This window comes from Mytilus galloprovincialis, chromosome 3 (genome assembly GCF_965363235.1).
Source record: "Mytilus galloprovincialis chromosome 3, xbMytGall1.hap1.1, whole genome shotgun sequence".
Lineage (NCBI taxonomy): Eukaryota > Metazoa > Mollusca > Bivalvia > Mytilida > Mytilidae > Mytilus > Mytilus galloprovincialis.
The window spans coordinates 91,954,025-91,973,177 of NC_134840.1; the positions used below are offsets into that span (position 1 = coordinate 91,954,025).

The following is a 19,153-nucleotide window of genomic DNA, read 5'->3' on the forward strand; positions in this document are numbered from 1 at the left end:
AGTAGAAACATCCAAAAACTTCCACTGCAATTACACAACTTTATTGCCAATGACTCTAACACTTAACAATTTATATAGTACCAGGTATTATTTATCTGAAGATTTGATCTCATATGTTCTGCTGTAAAACTTGTAGATTACAGACTGAAAGAAACTTATTATTATAAAGAGTTTCTTACATATTTCATTTTGAATGATTCTTCTTGCAGTGTTTCCACAGCCAGAATGTCTTCTATAGGGATTTCATATAACGGATTGTCTCCCCTGTTTTTTGAATAGGAGAGTTTTTGATTGGTCAAACAGAAATGTCTTCTTTTAAAGTTCTTCACTTTAAGTATTCTTTTACGTCCCTGAGCTCTTTTGATTAATGTCCTGAAAAGAAAATTGATATTTTTTTATATATCTATATTATTAAACGAGAAGACCTCATTTTGTGTGTCGCTTCTCTTCTTTCCACAATAAATTAATCAACACGCCTCTGTGTCCTATGGGTACAGAGCATAGTCGCATTTGTCATCCATTTATATGATTATTCAGATTGAGTTATTTTGGGAGAAAACGAGAAAAAAAGGCATCCGGATATTGTCCCGTCATTGGACGAAATTTAAGTCAGATTAGACTTCCGGTTTGCGTTTTTATGCCCCATTTAGGGGCATTATGTTTTCTGGTCTGTGCGTCCGTTCGTCCGTTCGTTCGTCCGTTCGTTCGTCCGTCTGTCCCGCTTCAGGTTAAAGTTTTTGGTCGAGGTAGTTTTTGATGAAGTTGAAGTCCAATCAACTTGAAACTTAGTACACATGTTCCTTATGATATTATCTTTCTAATTTAAATGCCAAATTAGAGTTTTGACCCCAATTTTACGGTTCACTGATAGAAAATGATAGTGCAAATTTCAGGTTAAAGTTTTTGGCTTCAGGTTAAAGTTTTTGGTCAAGGTAGTTTTTGATGAAGTTGAAGTCCAATCAACTTGAAACTTAGTATACATGTGCCCTATGATATGATCTTTCTAATTTAAATGCCAAATTAGAGTTTTGACCCCAATTTTACGGTTCACTGAACATAGAAAATGATAGTGCAAATTTCAGGTTAAAGTTTTTGGCTTCAGGTTAAAGTTTTTGGTCAAGGTAGTTTTTGATGAAGTTGAAGTCCAATCAACTTGAAACTTAGTATACATGTGCCCTATGATATGATCTTTCTAATTTAAATGCCAAATTAGAGTTTTGACCCCCAATTTTACGGTTCACTGAACATAGAAAATAATAGTGCAAATTTCAGGTTAAAGTTTTTGGTCAAGGTAGTTTTTGATGAAGTTGAAGTCCAATCAACTTGAAACTTAGTATACATGTGCCCTATGATATGATCTTTCTAATTTAAATGCCAAATTAGAGTTTTGACCCCAATTTTACGGTTCACTGAACATAGAAAATGATAGTGCAAATTTCAGGTTAAAGTTTTTGGTCAAGGTAGTTTTTGATAAAGTAGAAGTCCAATCAACCTGAAACTTAGTATACATGTTTCCTTTGATAAGATCATTCTAATTTTAATGCCAAATTAGAGAATTTATTCCAATTTCACAGTCCTTTAAACATAGAAAATGATAGTGTGAGTGGGGCATCCGTGTACTGTGGACACATTCTTGTTTCTGTATACTTTGAACATACATATACTTCGAATAAAGTGTATTTTAATTTTATCTGCTATCATTTTCAAGTTTACTATCCACGGTGGTCACAGAGTTTATTAAATGGAGAGGGTCTGTATACTATATCAATTGACCACCATGGATCGATTAGTAAACTTGGAATTGAGAGTAAATACACTTTATTTATATAGTAATGAATGTTCATAATATACAGATAAGCGCTAAATTTATTCATGTGAACTTTTGATACCTTTTCTGAAATTCTCCAGTCATTAAATCTTTTACAAAATTCATTTATTACAACAACAAAAAAGGATGATTGCCATGTTGAGACAACTCTCCACAAGAGACCAAAATGACTCAGAAATTAACAACTAAAGGTCACTGTACGGCCTTTAGCAAAGCCCATACCGCATACTCAGCTTTAAAAGGCCCGAAATGACGATGTAAAACAATCCAAACGAGAAAACTAGCGGCCATATTTGTGTACAAAAAATGAACGAAAAACAAATATGTAACACATAAACAAACCACAACCACTGAATTACAGGTTCCTTACTTAAATGTTCATAACATACTAAATGTATGTTCATATTAAAATTGATAGAATTTTGGAAATGAAGGAGGAGGGATAAAAAATACCATTTTCCTGTCCCCAATAACCTATGACTTATGATACATTTGCTGAAATTCTCCAGTCATTCAATATTTGACAAAATTCTTCCAACAACACTTTATATACTTTAAACTACGCTCTGAATGCCAGCGATTTCGCGGGTGTGTTCTAGTATCTTTAAACAAACAAAACAACTTCTTCCATGAATTTTAGGATTTTGCTAATATCATTAAAATCTGTTATAAAGCTTTTATTTTCTCACAATTATTTCAAATCAGTTCAGGATGTTTGCTCTTCAGGATACACAACACTATTTTAAGGGTCCATTTATCACAGATTTTGACTTATATAGCCTCCCTCAATTATAGACTAAGCTCTTATACTACAAGTGTATAACCATAGCTCTGAAGATTTTCTGCTTTATTTGAACATGTAACATAGATTTTTTAGTTCTAAGTTTTTAACTGATCATTTGATGCAGATATTATTCACCAGTTACTAGACTTGATTGTTTAAATGAAAAGATCAAGTACTATCTGTTTACATACTGTGGATTCATCTATTTTCCAAGACACAAAGATTCATAAAAATTTATTTGTATAAACTTAAATTTGTGGTTAAATATAAAAACAAAATGAAAATTGATATTACCTGATTTGTAATGAATCCACAGTATATAATATGGAAAGCTATTCTTTTTAAGATTATAGATATACACTTACCCTTCTTTTATAATAATTGGTGCCTCACCAGAAACATTTTGTGTTCTTGCTCTTGCTGCAGATGATATGATGTCTAAATACTGAAAATAAATATACACTGAAGATCAATATTAAATCACACAAATTCAAAAGTACTGAAAACCTTAACATGTATAACTATGAATTTTACCAAAATCGAGTGGTGTATTTGTATAACTAATACATGTTCTATGAACAAAGAACATGTAAATAAAATAATTGTCCAGCCATCAGATTTATTTTTTTCACTAATGAAGTGCTTGCTTAATTTTGTTTGATAACATACCATTCGGACGGCTTCAATGTGTGATGGCTGAGACAGATATTGAAATAATGGCACCATGTAATCTTCCTTTAATCCATAGGATAGCTGAAAATTGAGGAAATGAAGTGATTAACCATATAAATATAATAATATACTCTAAACTACTAAATGAGGCCAAACTATCAAATGATAAGCCAGATATAACAAAATAAAAATTGGCCTTTCAAGATTGTAATTTATTCTGGTCACAGAGTTTTGTTCTTGTTAAAGAAAGTTTTGCTTCCATCCATAGAATGATCAACCAGTTTCTAAAATAGTATTAAATGCAAAAATTATTTGGTTGTCAGAAAAATGTGTCAAAACAGGTTGACGGAGTCTTCTATGAATAGTTATCAAGTGAATGATAATTATCCAAACTCAGTGTGTCAGTCAGGTACAAAGCAAGGAATATGACCTTGATATGTCCTTGAATATGCATGCAACATTTGTTGCCAAGGTTTTATAAAATTCTGTGAAGGTTTGACAAAGATATTGGTGTTTGAAAAACTGTTTCTTGTTGTTCTCTACCAAAAAAAACTTCAAAGTTCATTTATTAGTGTAATATTTCAAAGGTTTGCTCTCTATATTTGACATCATGAGAAAAAAAAGCTTCATGAAGAATTGACAAAGTTATTGATGTTTGAATAACCTGAATTAAAATGGTGACATACCACCTACAGAATGTAGAATTAATGTTGCAGGCTCGACAATAAAAAAGAATAAAAGATTTATTTCATTAAACAGTATGTATATCTGATACAGTTTTGTATTTGACTTACCGTTTTAGAACTGACTAGATTTCCTAATCCTTGTATTGCTTTGGATATTAATGTTAATGTCCGATTAACAATACTGTCCTGAAATCGAACAAAAGTTATTTGCAATGAATAGACCACTTTAGAGTTCATCCGTCACCGGAAAAAACTCGTCAATTATACGCGCCTTTATGACGTCATTTACCAGATAGAGGGGGTCGCCTGTATCCCTGCACTATTTACGTTCATCAAGCATCTTAGTGATCGTCATTGTGCAGGATAAACTAGAAATAATGGATGTTCTGTAGGTACTTAATGACAATTCCCTAATGACAGCAATGCTGATTGTCAATTTTGAGAATTCAATTTGCCGAATAATTCGTACAATATAGAATTATAGTTTTCCAACCACTCGCTCAACATTGGAATGGAAGTGACGACGCCCCTAAACGCACAAATGACGTTCACTAAAACCAGAGTTTTTGACGGAAATGCATCGAACTCAAAGTTGTCTATTTCTTTTATCAATTATTGATTCTAGCTTTCAAGCTCTGTATCTAAATTCAAAGTAACTTTACAAATACACAATACACCCACAAGCTTTAGCTCTAATCTGTACACTTTAGGTAACTAATTTCAATACTACCCTTTCAATCAGATGTATGTACAATGTATTCATCTTACCTGAGTATCATTTCTGAGATCAAAAAGTTTTGGTCCTAAAATGGCAGGAGCAAAGAATCTGAGGAACACAAATCCACTGACAGCCTGATATCGTACTTCACTGGAATCTACAAATATGCAAGTGTTGACTTATTTTTTGGCAACTTTTGAGTTCAATTTGAATTTTCCCCACTGCTATTTAATATTTGAAAGGTGTTGTCTGTTCAAGTTAAATTGCTCAGCTGACTTCAAGTGACAAGACCTAAAATTTACCTGCATTCAAACTGAGCAATTTTATATCTTCACTGGTTTTTACAACAGTTAAATAAACTTGTAAGAAAAATAGTTGAACAAATTCATGATTTTAGATGTAAAATATTTTTTCAATTTCATTACTCAATGCAATTATTTTATCTTCATACACATATTCAATATATATTTCATTGTGACATTCATTAAATATTAACAATAACTAAGTTATGTTATTTAAGAACAATTTTACCATTATAAGTACATTTACCAGTAAAATTTGCATCATAATCAATCACCCCTAAAAGGAACAGGACATAAGTATGAAAGTTAGGTCAAGACTTTATCAATTTTCAATTCTATTAAAACAACTTCAATGACAACAGTATATTCTCTGTTTTTGTAAGGAAATTGTTTACTTTTTCATTTCATTTGCCACTAACTATTTTTCATTTTTTGTTACTTCTTTTATTACATTTTCCAGCCTTAGATCGTTACATTCAATTAACTGAATCTACCATATTCAGACAGATATGAAAGTATTCTATAATGTACAACTATTTGAAAATGTACATACCTTTGAAGTACTGGTGGGCTATATCTTTCAGGGCATAAAATACTTCACACATATTGGTTGGGCACAATAATGATGATGATATTATTCCTTGAAAAATTCTCTGTACATAACATTTCAAACTGTCCTGAAAGTATACAGTAAGTTTACAGGTTTTAAACTGCATATAGCTACAATGCTTTTTTCATACATTGTACCTTATTTTCTTTTTGATATCATATTTCATACATTGTACCTTATTTTCTTTTTGATATCATATTTCATATATTGTACGTTATTTTCTTTTTGATATTATCATACTATCTTAAAATAGCATGTAATGAGACAATAAGTTAGAATATGGTCTTCTTATATGTCAAATGATTCTTTCCCTTTTCTTAATAAAAAAAAAGCTCAGGAAAAGCCATCCTCTCATCAGTCTTAATATATTTAGGATGCAAGTTAAACATTAAATAGACAAATGTTTAATCCTTATTGTTGATGTTAGGATATTAATGTTAAATAAACATAAGTCTGATTGGAAATAAACTAACACTTTGAGTTTGAATTTTAGTCTGGTAGCTTACATGAAAACTTCTGATGTTGAAATTTAGTTAAAGAAAGGTTATTACTATGAAACATCAGTGATAGTTAGCAGAAAATTGATAATGCAGAAAAAGTGTTAAAAATACCATATTTTCTTCGAGGCTCTCTCCTTCTTTTAACCTGGTTGGATCAATTTCACAAGATTTGTGTTCTATACAGATCTACAAGATATGTAACATTTTAAAACATATTATAATAAACAAGAATGTGTCCTAAGTACACGGATGCCCCACTCGCACTATCAATTTCCATGTCCAATGGACCGTGAAATTGGATAAAAAATCTAAGTTGACATTAAATTTAGAAAGATCATACCATATAGAACATGTGTACTAAGTTTCAAGTTGTTTGGTCTTCAACTTCATCAAAAACTACCTTGACCAAAAACTTTAACCTGAAACTCTCACTTTCATCTTCTATGTTCAGTAGACCATGAAATTGGGGTCAAAAGTCTAATTTGGCATTAAAATTAGAAAGATCATATCATAAGCAACAAGTTTACTAAGTTTCAAGTTGATTGGACTTCAGCTTCATCAAAAACTACCTTGACCAAAAACTTTAACCTGAAACTCGCACTTTTATTTCTATGTTCAGTGGACCGTGAAATTGGGGTCAAAAGTCTAATTTGGCTTTAAAATTAGAAAGAACATATCATAAGCAACAAGTGTACTAAGTTTCAAGTTGATTGGACTTCAGCTTCATCAAAAACTACCTTGACCAAAAACTTTAACCTGAAACTCGTACTTTCATTTCTATGTTCAGTGGACCGTGAAATTGGGGTCAAAAGTCTAATTTGGCTTTAAAATTAGAAAGATCATATCATAAGCAACCAGTGTACTAAGTTTCAAGTTAATTGGACTTCAGCTTCATCAAAAACTACCTTGACCAAAAACTTTAACCTGAAGCGGGACGAACGAACGGAGGCACAGACCAGAAAACATAATGCCCCTCTACTATGGTAGGTGGAGCATAAAAATATGAAATAATAATTCAAATTTGCTCAAAAATGAAAGAGTGGTTTTTCTTTTGTTATTTAAAAATTAGTTTTCTTTTTGTAGAAATCTTAAATGAGTGACACATATTTCAAATCTCTACAAACAAGAATGTGTCCATAAAATACAGATGCCCCAATCGCACTATCATTTTCTGTGCTCAGTAAACCGTGAAATTGGGAACAACACTTTAATTTGGCATTAAAATTAGAAAGATCATATCATAAGGAAGAAGTGTACTAAGTTTCAATTTGAAAGGACTTCAATTTCATCAAAAACTACATTGACCAAAACCTTTAACATGAAGCGGGACAAACGGACAGAAAAATGGAAGGACAAACAGATTGAAGAACAGACGCAAAGACCAGAAAACATAATGCCCATAAATGGGGCATAAAAAAACACTAAGTCGTCATAAAAATATAAAGCTGTGTAAGCTTATCCTTTGACTCAGCCATTTTAACTTTTATTCACCAATAAATGATATGAAAGGTTGATGTCAGGGGGGCATCTTTATTCCTGTTACTTTTTAGAATCATTCCATGGAACATAGTTATTATTGGTATCATATAGCAACAGGTATTTTCTTTTACTCTCAAGCCAGGCTTTCATACCTTGAAAGACTAACTGGTCTTTTTAAGTCTAATTTAATACCTGACACTCCAATAAGACATCCAAGTCTTTCTTGACATAACAAAAGTATATTAACTTACCTGGTCTATTGTTGCCTTAATTGTTTCCTGTAAGTAAGGTAAACCAGTCAGCTTCATCAACTCATCGATTAACTTTGTTACTAGAGTATTACCACGGAACAATGTGTGAGGATCCCTAAAATAAATTACTGAAATCTTAAAATACAATGTTTAGTCTCTGCAAAATGAAAAGAAATAAAAGATATAATATAGATAATTTACTGTTTTCCAATGGAATCCTTAATTATTTTTTTTTATAATGACCTTGTATGAATGGTAGGGAATGTCGATAGTTTCACATTATCATAACAATGCTGATTGTCTGCATGTTTCTGATAGCATGCTGGAAGGGCTTTGTTCATCTTTCCAATATTTTTTAACATTTAATCTTGATACAAAAGCAATTCATATTGATTTTTGTGGTTACTATTAAAAAAAATTCTTACTAGAAACTTATTTTTATTGTTTTGTCAGTTCACTTTAAAAAGGCTATAACATCAGTACAATTTACAACTACAGTAAAACCTGTCATAAAACAAACTCTTCTTATTACAGAAATGTACATAAACTGAACTCTAGTATCAGGACATACAACTCTTTTCTATAGCAATCAAACTGTATAAACTGACACCTGTCTAATACAATAAAAACCTTAAGTCCTTACAGAGTTCTATTCAGACAGGTTTCACTGTAATAATGAAAATGATTTCACTTACGCTGTTCTGTCAATTTCATACTTTGCCAGGGATCTGATAAATGGGACTAATCTATTATGGTGGAGAAATATTTTCATGAGAGGTTGTGCTGCATCCTGTCGATGATCTACAACCTCACTGAGTATGTAAGCTGCACTTGAGGTAATGGGCTACAAATAAATACATCATATGAAACAATTTACCAATTCTGATTTTTTTGGTCATCAAATCAATCATTTCAATAATCAAAGTGTTTGTGAGCACTAAAAGGTAAAGATTGCTTTTATTTTGCAATACACCTTATCGCTAATCCCGGCTGACCCTGCCGCTTGAACTTTAGAAGCATACAACAATCACTTTTCTATTGTGGCGTCAGATATTTTGTTTTATGACGTCAAAATTTTACAGGAACCTGTGTGATATTCATTAATGGCGGACAAATAGCGATAAGGTATATGTGAATTATGAGTGATACATTGAATTGTATTGAACAATGGAACGCCTTCAAATCATATATTGTCAATCAGAACTATCTTCCTTTATACACTATAGCACATTAGTTAAAACAGATAAATTCATTTGCCACACACAACTTTAATAACATTTTATTCTTAACAAAACATGTTTAACCCCTCTGCATTTTTGTGCATGGCCCCAGTCAGGAGACTTTGGTTTTTAAAAGTCTTGTATGATTTTTAATTTAAGGTTCATTTTTATGTTTTTGAGTTCAGTATGACGTCCATTATCACTGAACTAGTATACATGTTTGTTTAGACTTGAATAACGCCTCCAGGTGTGGGATTGCCTTTGGCTGTTTTCTGCACTTTGATTGGATTTTTTGTCTCTTTACACATTCCCCATTGTCATTCTCAGTTTTATTCTTGGCAAGTATTGTTATTTAAACCCATGTTACAATTTTTCTCGATCCACCGAAATACAAAATGAACTTAGTATCAGCAAAAATATATGAATACATATTATTGGGTGGATGCATAAGAAACCACATTTTCTTATTTTTAAATAAACATATCTAACCTCGATATCAGGAGACTGTAATTCATCATAATATTCCGGTGGGAAAACATGATCTGAGGTATAGGAGATTTTTAATCTAAATATTACTTACCTCGATATCAGGAGACTGTAGTAGCAGCTCCCGTAAGTCATCATAGTATTCCGGTGGGAAAACATGATCTGAGGTATAGGAGATTTTTAATCTTAAGGAACCAAGATCATACTGATGTGGCTTCCAACTCTCTCGTCTCCTCAAACAGTACCTATAATAGAAATTAAATACATAATAAAGTTATTAAATAAATCAATACTTGCTATATGATTTACATTGGAATATCATGTTTTTATTAATTTTTAAAATATAGACTTTTGACATCAGGTTGTTTTTCATCTTTACACAAAAAGTCTATTTAGTTGAACATCACATACAGGTGGTTATTAGCACCGATACCTGCTCTCATTTTGTAAAATTTGAGTTTAAATAGTAATATATATCTGTTTTAATATTACAAGTCCTCCATTTTATTTTAAATGTATTTTTTGCACTATTCTATTTGGATTTTTTAAACTAATTTTTACTTTCACAATACATTTTAAACCATTTTAATCTTTATTTTAAAAAAACAATTTCCCTCAGATCAATAGTTGCTGTTATCACTGATTTTCTTGTCAAGAGAAATTAATTATTAAAAACAAATCAAAATTTTACATTTTTATGATATGGAGATTATATCTCATTATATTGTTACTTGTTCTTAGGCCAATTAAAATTAATTGATAGATTTTCATCCCCGCCCGCCCCTCTGAAATTGTCCCGCCCCGAATTTTTTTATTTTATAAAGTTTACGATTTCCGGATTTCGTTCATTCCCGTTACCGGTAACCGTTAAAATTTCGTTTCATCCTCAAAGCTTCCTGTTTCAAATTTCGGTTTTGTACCTCAAGTAAATCTAACAAAAATGATTAAGTCGACCTTTCCGCTGCTCTATGATGACAACATCATCTTCCGAGAGTAAAGATTGATAACGAGGATGACGTGAAATATTGGTGTTAAGAGAAACACATGTTTCCAAGACTGCAACTCGCATTATGTCACAAATTTCTGTGATTAGAAAACTGGGGACTTTTTTTATTTATGCAATGACTTTGTCTCAGGAAATTTAAACTGTAATTGATACCCAAAGCGCAAGATTCGTGGAAACCATTGATACAGAAAACATGACTGGATTATAGATATTGAAATACAAGCACGAACTTATGACCGTTTATTGAAATTAAAAAGTCGACTAACATATGCATTTTATTTATGCAAGCCCTTTGATTTTACCCATGGCTGTCTTTTTTATGTTGACAAACAGCAAATGTCCCAATACACCCAAAAAGAGTCATTAAACAACAACTTTTTTTTTTTATTATTAAGTTCATGTTTTACATGATAATTATATTTTCCGAGGCATCTTGCATATAAAGTACCAACCCTATTATTTTCAACACTCTCTGAGTTTTCATTTTATTCTGTACTCATAATAATTGTGTTGCATACCAATGCATTTGCTTCATTTTATGGGAATACAAACCATTGTTTAGAAACCCAAATACATTTGGTGTAGGAAGTCTAACTGAAGAGAGTATTTCTCACACGTTTTTGATGTTAAGTTTTTAAAGCCGCAATTAGATATATTTATTTAAGGATTTGAAAAATTATGTAAGATTCCTCATACTTGTGTATATAAAAAAAGAAGATGTGGTAATGATTGCCAATGAGACAACTATCCACAAAAGACCAAAATGACACAGACATTAACAACTATAGGTCACTGTACGGCCTTAACAATACATGATATAAGCTTATTATTACACTTGCATATATGAAGAACTCGTCACAAAACATGCAAAAGGGTTTCATATGAAATAAAATTTAAAAAATAAAATCCTCCCACCCGCCCCATTTTTTTCAAAAATTTGGATGAAAATCTACTAATTAATTTTAGTTGGCCTAACTTACCATGCATTGTGCACTGTACCAGAGGTTAGATCTTTCAAAGGCATTTTAACTTCACCAAGGAATGACCCTGGGAATATTTTCCCAAATACTTCTCTGGACATTCTAGTATCATCATGCCATATCGAGACCCTGAAAAATAGTTCAATGCACTATTAAAAGAATATTCTTATCTATCGCTATTTTGTGCATTTTTCTTTTGATCTATTTTTGTGATAATTTTTCATATCATGCTACTCGCTTCAGATTGAAGAGTATCGCTATAAACTAAGCAGGCACATGGCGTTGCTAACAAAGTTGACATGAAATTGACAACGTCGTCATAGGTAAAATAGCGATAAACAGATTATCATTGATCATCTCAACTCGATTGCCTTTCTCACTTTAGCCGTCCCGGCTCAAGCAAGAAAATCAATCTTGTTGAGATGATCAACAATAATCTATAATTACAACATAGAACAGCTAGATATGCTTAGTTAGTTATATTTTCAACACAAAATTTACATTTCTATAATTTTCTTGTCAACTGTCAATTATTTTTTTTATAATTTGATATGAACTATTTCAGAAATGATGAAATTAAAATTGCTCTCATTGACCTATAACAGTCAGATCTACCATAATGTCCACAAAATCAAGTTGCTCTACACAAGTAATATATTTCCATTACTTCACAATGTTCTGATACCTGTCAAAGATTCAATAAACTGGTTAACATATGGAAAGCTATAAAGCTTGACTTTGTATATTGACTGTTTTCCTTATTAAAATGTACATTGTATGTTAGTCAGCTTCTTTTCAATTTATGAGTTTTGAATATCCCCTTGGTATAATTTTCCTCTATTTAAAGAATTTGAACATCACACAAGATTTCAAATACCCTTACTGTACTGTTTTCTAATTAATTTATTTTCTTACTCTTTATTCCTAGTATAGATAAATAAAACATAGCATACCCTAGATCAATGTTGAATTCATCTTCTATATAATATGTCTGCCTGTCAGAGTTCTGGCCTTTACTTCCTAACTAAAAGAAACAAAACAGTCCATAGAAATGTTTACATTCTCCTTTAATTAAACAAGGAAAAACATTCTGTGTATGTATGTCAAACTTGATTTATTTGGACTGAAGCAATATATCTGATCATCACACAATATAACATAATATTTTTCAAATGTTTTAAAACCCATAATTATGAAATTTTAAAATTTTATTTGGACTTAAAGGGAAACTTCGCAAAAAAATCAAAAATTGATATTATGTCCATTCTGTATAAAAAGGCTCAAATTTATAGATATTAAAGTTTTATTCCGCTAGATAAGAGATCAACATCGATTTTAAAATTTGAGTATCAATTTTCTACGCTCCGCCATCTTGTCATCTTCTACGATTATAATCACGATATGTCTATAAAACACAAAGGACCAAAACTACAGTAACCGATGTAGTCGTAATTGCGTGTCGATATCTTGTCAATCGTACGATTGTTTTATCTGACTAACTATAAACTTGATACGGAAAATGTTCTTATTTTTTTTTAAATGACCATTATTATATATCTGTTATTTTTAAACTGTTAATATTGGAATTAGTTAAAGAGTCACAGTTCAAATAATAAATAAGTGTTCCGTGAAAATTGTTTTCAAAAATCTAATTCGTTCATAATTCTTTAAAGTAATAAACTTTATTCAAATAAATTCGGATCTTTCCTCATCTGATCACCAGCATGGCTAAAGGTATTACTCCCAAAGGTATTGGGAGGGGTGTGAGGACTCAGGTGACACGTCCGGGTATTCAAGCGATTTCCTGTCGGGCTTGCAAGTTCATGCATCGTTTCACTTCTGTAGGTATTGATCAGTGTACACGGCAGACTTATAACTTTCCATTTTGAACTATCAGGTGTATAATACACATCTCTGTCTTGTGTGTCCGAAAGTGATATGATGCCAATAATTTAACTCGTACGCTTGTTTATAAATAACATTTCTGGTGTAAAGAATATTATTTATGAAAATATAAAAAATACCACAAAAAAAAAAAAAAAAGATTTGAAGAAATAAAAATCTATATACATATTTTTTCCGAGGGTTAATTTGGGAAAATGTAATTTGTCAATTATAGTAAAGGACAGACTGGTACATACCAAAAATATTGATTTAAAAAATGTACGCACTTGTCGATGTTGGCTTATACGCCTGGATAGAAAGTTACGGAACTATAGTGCAATTTAAAATATATACATGTATCAGACTATATTGTATACCAAAAGAAGAAGAAGAAAAAGAAGAGAACCAGTTTGATTTAAATACAGGTCGATATATATCTTGCTTTGGTTCATCGAAGTTATGAACATAGTAAAATCCCGGTTTTATGTATCAATTAGATTGTTCTCGAATAAAGGAAGAAATTCGTCATCATCACAATTGTTCCGACATTCATGTAAAATATATGCAACTGGACGTACACTAATAATCCCAAAGGGGTGTGAGTATTTTCTAGGAAAACTATTGAGTATTAAAGTTTCAAATCAATTTCGGGATTTATTTTCTTTCTTGCCGTGATATGATAGCAATTTAAAGAATAAACTGCTTGTTCGCTTTAGCGGTATCAGAGACATGTATATATGTCTCTGGCGGTATTCTTGCCAGTTGAACAGCCTTATAAGTTACATTCAAAAATAGGGAAAGATGACATAAAATTCGCTGTCTTTTGTTTTTGAACATCGTTGGTCAAATAGATAGAGTATTATACGTTGTGAGACGAGGACTATTTCAACAAATACTATAAATACAAGTGGAAGTTTTCGTTTTTTGCAATTTGAGAGTAAATGATGTATCAAACGTTCAAGAATACGCATGTAAAATGTGACACTGGATATAAAAACAAGAATGTGTCCACAGTACACGGATGCCCCACTCACACTATCATTTTCTATGTTTAAAGGACTGTGAAATTGGAATAAATTCTCTAATTTGGCATTAAAATTAGAATGATCTTATCAAAGGGAACATGTATACTAAGTTTCAAGTTGATTGGACTTCTACTTTATCAAAAACTACCTTGACCAAAAACTTTAACCTGAAATTTGCACTATCATTTTCTATGTTCAGTGAACCGTAAAATTGGGGTCAAAACTCTAATTTGGCATTTAAATTAGAAAGATCATATCATAGGGCACATGTATACTAAGTTTCAAGTTGATTGGACTTCAACTTCATCAAAAACTACCTTGACCAAAAACTTTAACCTGAAGCCAAAAACTTTAACCTGAAATTTGCACTATCATTTTCTATGTTCAGTGAAACGTAAAATTGGGGTCAAAACTCTAATTTGGCATTTAAATTAGAAAGATCATATCATAGGGCACATGTATACTAAGTTTCAAGTTGATTGGACTTCAACTTCATCAAAAACTACCTTGACCAAAAACTTTAACCTGAAGCCAAAAACTTTAACCTGAAATTTGCACTATCATTTTCTATGTTCAGTGAACCGTAAAATTGGGGTCAAAACTCTAATTTGGCATTTAAATTAGAAAGATCATATCATAGGGCACATGTATACTAAGTTTCAAGTTGATTGGACTTCAACTTCATCAAAAACTACCTTGACCAAAAACTTTAACCTGAAGCGGGACAGACGGACGAACGAACAGACGAACGAACGAACGAACAGACGGACGAACGGACGCACAGACCAGAAAACATAATGCCCCTCTACTATCGTAGGTGGGGCATAAAAACTAAATTTGAGGTACTTTTTAGAAATTCCCTATCATAATGACTATGTATGTAAAGTTACAAATGGATGCAACTATAACTTCATCATAAACTACCTCGACCAAAAACTTTAACCTGGCAAAGAGCTGTTTCACACAATCTCATTTTCATGTTCAATGAACCATGAAATGAGGACCAAAACCTAAATTTGAGGTACTTTTTAGAAATTCCCTATTATAATGACTATGTATGTAAAGTTACAAATGGATGCAACTATAACTTCATCATAAACTACCTCGACCAAAAACTTTAACCTGACATGGGACAGACGGACGAACGGACGAACGAACAGACGAACGAACAGACGAACGAACAGACGGACGAACGGACGCACAGACCAGAAAACATAATGCCCCTACTACTATCGTAGACGGGGCATAAAAAATCAATCTCAAAACCTACTTCCGTATGGAACTTCCCCTTTCAGTGACCTGCAAATTTAACAGATGATACACTTTATAAGATTTGCATGTCCAACAACGACCCACTACTCTACATGTGTTACTGACAGCCTAAGATAGTAATTCTTCTGTTAGGTCAATTCTCTTTCGAACAATACCAGAAAACATGGAAAATAAGTTCTTTAAATTTTGACTCTGGAATTAACACCATTTTTTCGTGCGACAAACTTTATTTCTGGCGATGAGCAGACATGGACGGAAAACAATAAACAGATAGGTTTAATATTTGTTCATTCATTTAACATGTATAATATGAATACGATTGTACTTAAAAACAAGAATGTGTCCAAAGTACACGGATGCCCCACTCACACTATCATTTTCCATGTTCAATGGACCATGAAATTGGATAAAAAATATAATTAGGCATTAAAATTAGAAAGATAATAACATAGGGAACATGTGTACTAAGTTTCAAGTTGATTGGACTTCAACTTCATCAAAAACTACCTTGACCAAAAACTTTAACCTGAAACATGCACTTTCATTTTCTATGTTCAGTGGACCGTGAAATTGGGGTCAAAAGTTTAATTTGGCTTTAAAATTAGAAAGATCATATCATAAGGAACATGTGTACTAAGTTTCAAGTTGATTGGACTTCAACTTCATCAAAAACTACCTTGACCAAAAACTTTAACCTGAAACATGCACTTTCATTTTGAAATGAGGACCAAAACCTAAATTTGAGGTACTTTTTAGAAATTCCCTATTATAATGACTATGTATGTAAAGTTACAAATGGATGCAACTATAACTTCATCATAAACTACCTCGACCAAAAACTTTAACCTGACATGGGACAGACGGACGAACGGACGAACGAACAGACGAACGAACAGACGAACGAACAGACGGACGAACGGACGCACAGACCAGAAAACATAATGCCCCTACTACTATCGTAGACGGGGCATAAAAACTTATATAGTTAGTTTCAAGAACAACCGGGTTCAGACAAACTGTTATGAAATCGATGCTGTTACTTATGCATTCACCCAATTCAATATTACGATCAAAGAGAGTAAATTAGTGGCAACATAGACATTCCGTTAATAACGGCATAAGTATGCAGTTAGTACACGAACACCAATCTGTGTTTTAAAAACTAGCGATGGTTGCTAAGGATATCTTGATTTCGGGAACTTTCTGCAGCTTCCATTTTATGGAGCTCTTCTTCGGTATACCCTGGCTCTAGTGCGTACCCAATATGAGCATACTCGTCAAAATCTGACTCTTTTGACTGACTGGAACCACTGTTATAGTACTATCATTCTCCGAACAAGATATTTTTATTTATGATTTTATGATAAATTTTTGGACCATATATAAACTGTTCTATAAAAACAAGCACGCAAAAATCATAAGATAGAAATATAAGTAATATGTGAGTAAAGTTAATTGAATCATTTAAAGGGAAACTTCGCAAAAAAATCAAAAATTGATATTATGTCCATTCTGTATAAAAATGCTCAAATTTATAGATATTAAGGTTTTATTCCGCTAAATAAGAGATCACCATCGATTTTAAATTTTGAGTATCAGTTCTCTACTCTCCGCCATCTTGTCACCTTCTCCGATGAAAAATCACGATATGTCAATAAACCACAAAGGAACAAAACTACAGTAAACGATGTAGTCGTAATTGCGTGTCGATATCTTGTCAATCGTACGGTTGTTTTATCTGACTGACTAACTTGATACGGAAAATGGTCTTATATTTTTAAATAACCATATAGTCTGTTATTTTTAAACTGATAATATTGTAATTAGTTAAAAAGTCAAAGTTCAAATCATAAAATGATAAATAAGTGTTCCGTGGAAATTGTTTTCGAAAATCTAATTCGTTCATAATTCTTTCAAGTAATAAACTTTATTTAAATAAATTCGGATCTTCCCTCATCTGATCACCAGCATGGCTAAAGGTATTACTCCCAAAGGTATTGGAAGGGGTGTAAGGTGACACGTCCAGGTATTCAATCGATTTCCTGTCCGGCGGGCTTGCAAGTTCATGCATCGTTTCACTTCTGTAGGTATTGATCAGTGTACACGACCGTTACTTATAACTTTCCATTTTGAACTATCAGGTGCATGTATAATATACATTTTTGTCTTGCGTGTCCGAAAGTGATATAATATACTAGTCATTACTGAACTCATACGCTTGTTTATAAATAACATTTCTGGTGTAAAGAATATTATTTATAAAAAAAAAATAATACAAAAAAAAATAATTGAAGAAATACAAATCTATTTACATATTTTTCCAAGGGTTAATTTGGGAAAATGTAATATATACTCGTTGTCAATAGTTTAGGACAGATTGGAACATACCAGAATTATTGATCTAAAAAAATGTGCGCACTTGTCGACGATTCGTGTATACATACGCCTGGTAGAAAGTTACGGAACTATAGTCAGTAGCGCTATTTAAAATATGTATACATGTATACATTGAACATAAGAAAGAAACATACATTTTGTGTAAATTGTGGTAAAAGTTTTGTAAATAGACTAGTCCACGTATGCCAACAGTATGTAATCAACGAATTCGATAGACTATTGTATACCAAAAGAAGAAGAAGAACAAAAAGAAACAATTTGATTTAAATACAGGTCAATTTATAACTTGCTTTGGTTCATCGAAGTTAAGAACATAGTAAACTCACAGATTTATATATCAATTAAATTGTTCTCGAATAAAGGACGAAATTCGTCATCATCACAATTGTTCCAACATTCATGTAAAATATATGCAACTGGACGTACACTAATAATCCCCAAGGAATGTGAATATTTTCTAGGAAAACTATTGAGTATCAATTTCGGGATTTATTTTCTTTCTTGATATTCAATGACAGCAATTTAAAGAATAAACTGCTTGTCGGATATTTGTCCGCTTTAGGGGTATTCTTGCAAGTTGAACAGACTTATAATAACATTCAAAAATAGGGAAAGATAACATTAAATTCGTTGTCTTTTAATTTTAAACATCGTTGATCAAATAGTTATTTAAGTATATATATACGTTGGGAGACGACGATTATTATAGTTGTCTCAGATTTTAATAAGGACGTTCCCGATTATGAATAAATTTGGTTGACGTTTATCACACTTGAAAAGAATATCTATTCGTAATTTTTCGATTCCATTACAAAAATATTTTTTTCTTTATTCGTACATATTATATTCCGCTTCGGTAGAGTTATCTTCAGATAGTTTCATATATTAATTAATACATGGCTTTCAAAAGTCTAAATGTAAGTGTTCTCGTACATTTTTTCGCCTAATAAAGACAAATAAAAATGATTTAGTAAAGCTATTTCTAATTTCTAAGTCCCCCTTTTTTATGAGACATAAATCAAGGACAAGACTTGTATATCATTTCATTCTGAC

The 19,153-nt window shown here is 31.8% G+C and overlaps 1 protein-coding gene across 4 annotated transcripts in view; it reads right to left on the minus strand.

The window, feature by feature from the left end:
- LOC143069382 (ras GTPase-activating protein 3-like) overlaps positions 1 to 19,153 on the minus strand; it is a 47,983-nt gene that overhangs the window by 16,003 nt on the left and 12,827 nt on the right. For all 4 annotated transcript variants that reach the window (XR_012976379.1, XM_076243983.1, XM_076243982.1 and 1 more), the window contains 12 exons: positions 12,476 to 12,546; positions 11,523 to 11,651; positions 9,631 to 9,781; positions 8,526 to 8,674; positions 7,831 to 7,945; positions 6,212 to 6,286; positions 5,544 to 5,667; positions 4,739 to 4,845; positions 4,079 to 4,156; positions 3,282 to 3,365; positions 2,978 to 3,057; positions 180 to 372 (listed from right to left, as the gene is read on the minus strand). Coding sequence is in view for 3 of the 4 variants with exons in the window: in XM_076243983.1 (XP_076100098.1) it covers positions 180 to 372; positions 2,978 to 3,057; positions 3,282 to 3,365; positions 4,079 to 4,156; positions 4,739 to 4,845; positions 5,544 to 5,667; positions 6,212 to 6,286; positions 7,831 to 7,945; positions 8,526 to 8,674; positions 9,631 to 9,781; positions 11,523 to 11,651; positions 12,476 to 12,546 (1,356 nt within the window). In the remaining variant the exon portion in view is untranslated. The remainder of the gene's footprint in view (positions 1 to 179; positions 373 to 2,977; positions 3,058 to 3,281; positions 3,366 to 4,078; positions 4,157 to 4,738; positions 4,846 to 5,543; positions 5,668 to 6,211; positions 6,287 to 7,830; positions 7,946 to 8,525; positions 8,675 to 9,630; positions 9,782 to 11,522; positions 11,652 to 12,475; positions 12,547 to 19,153) is intronic.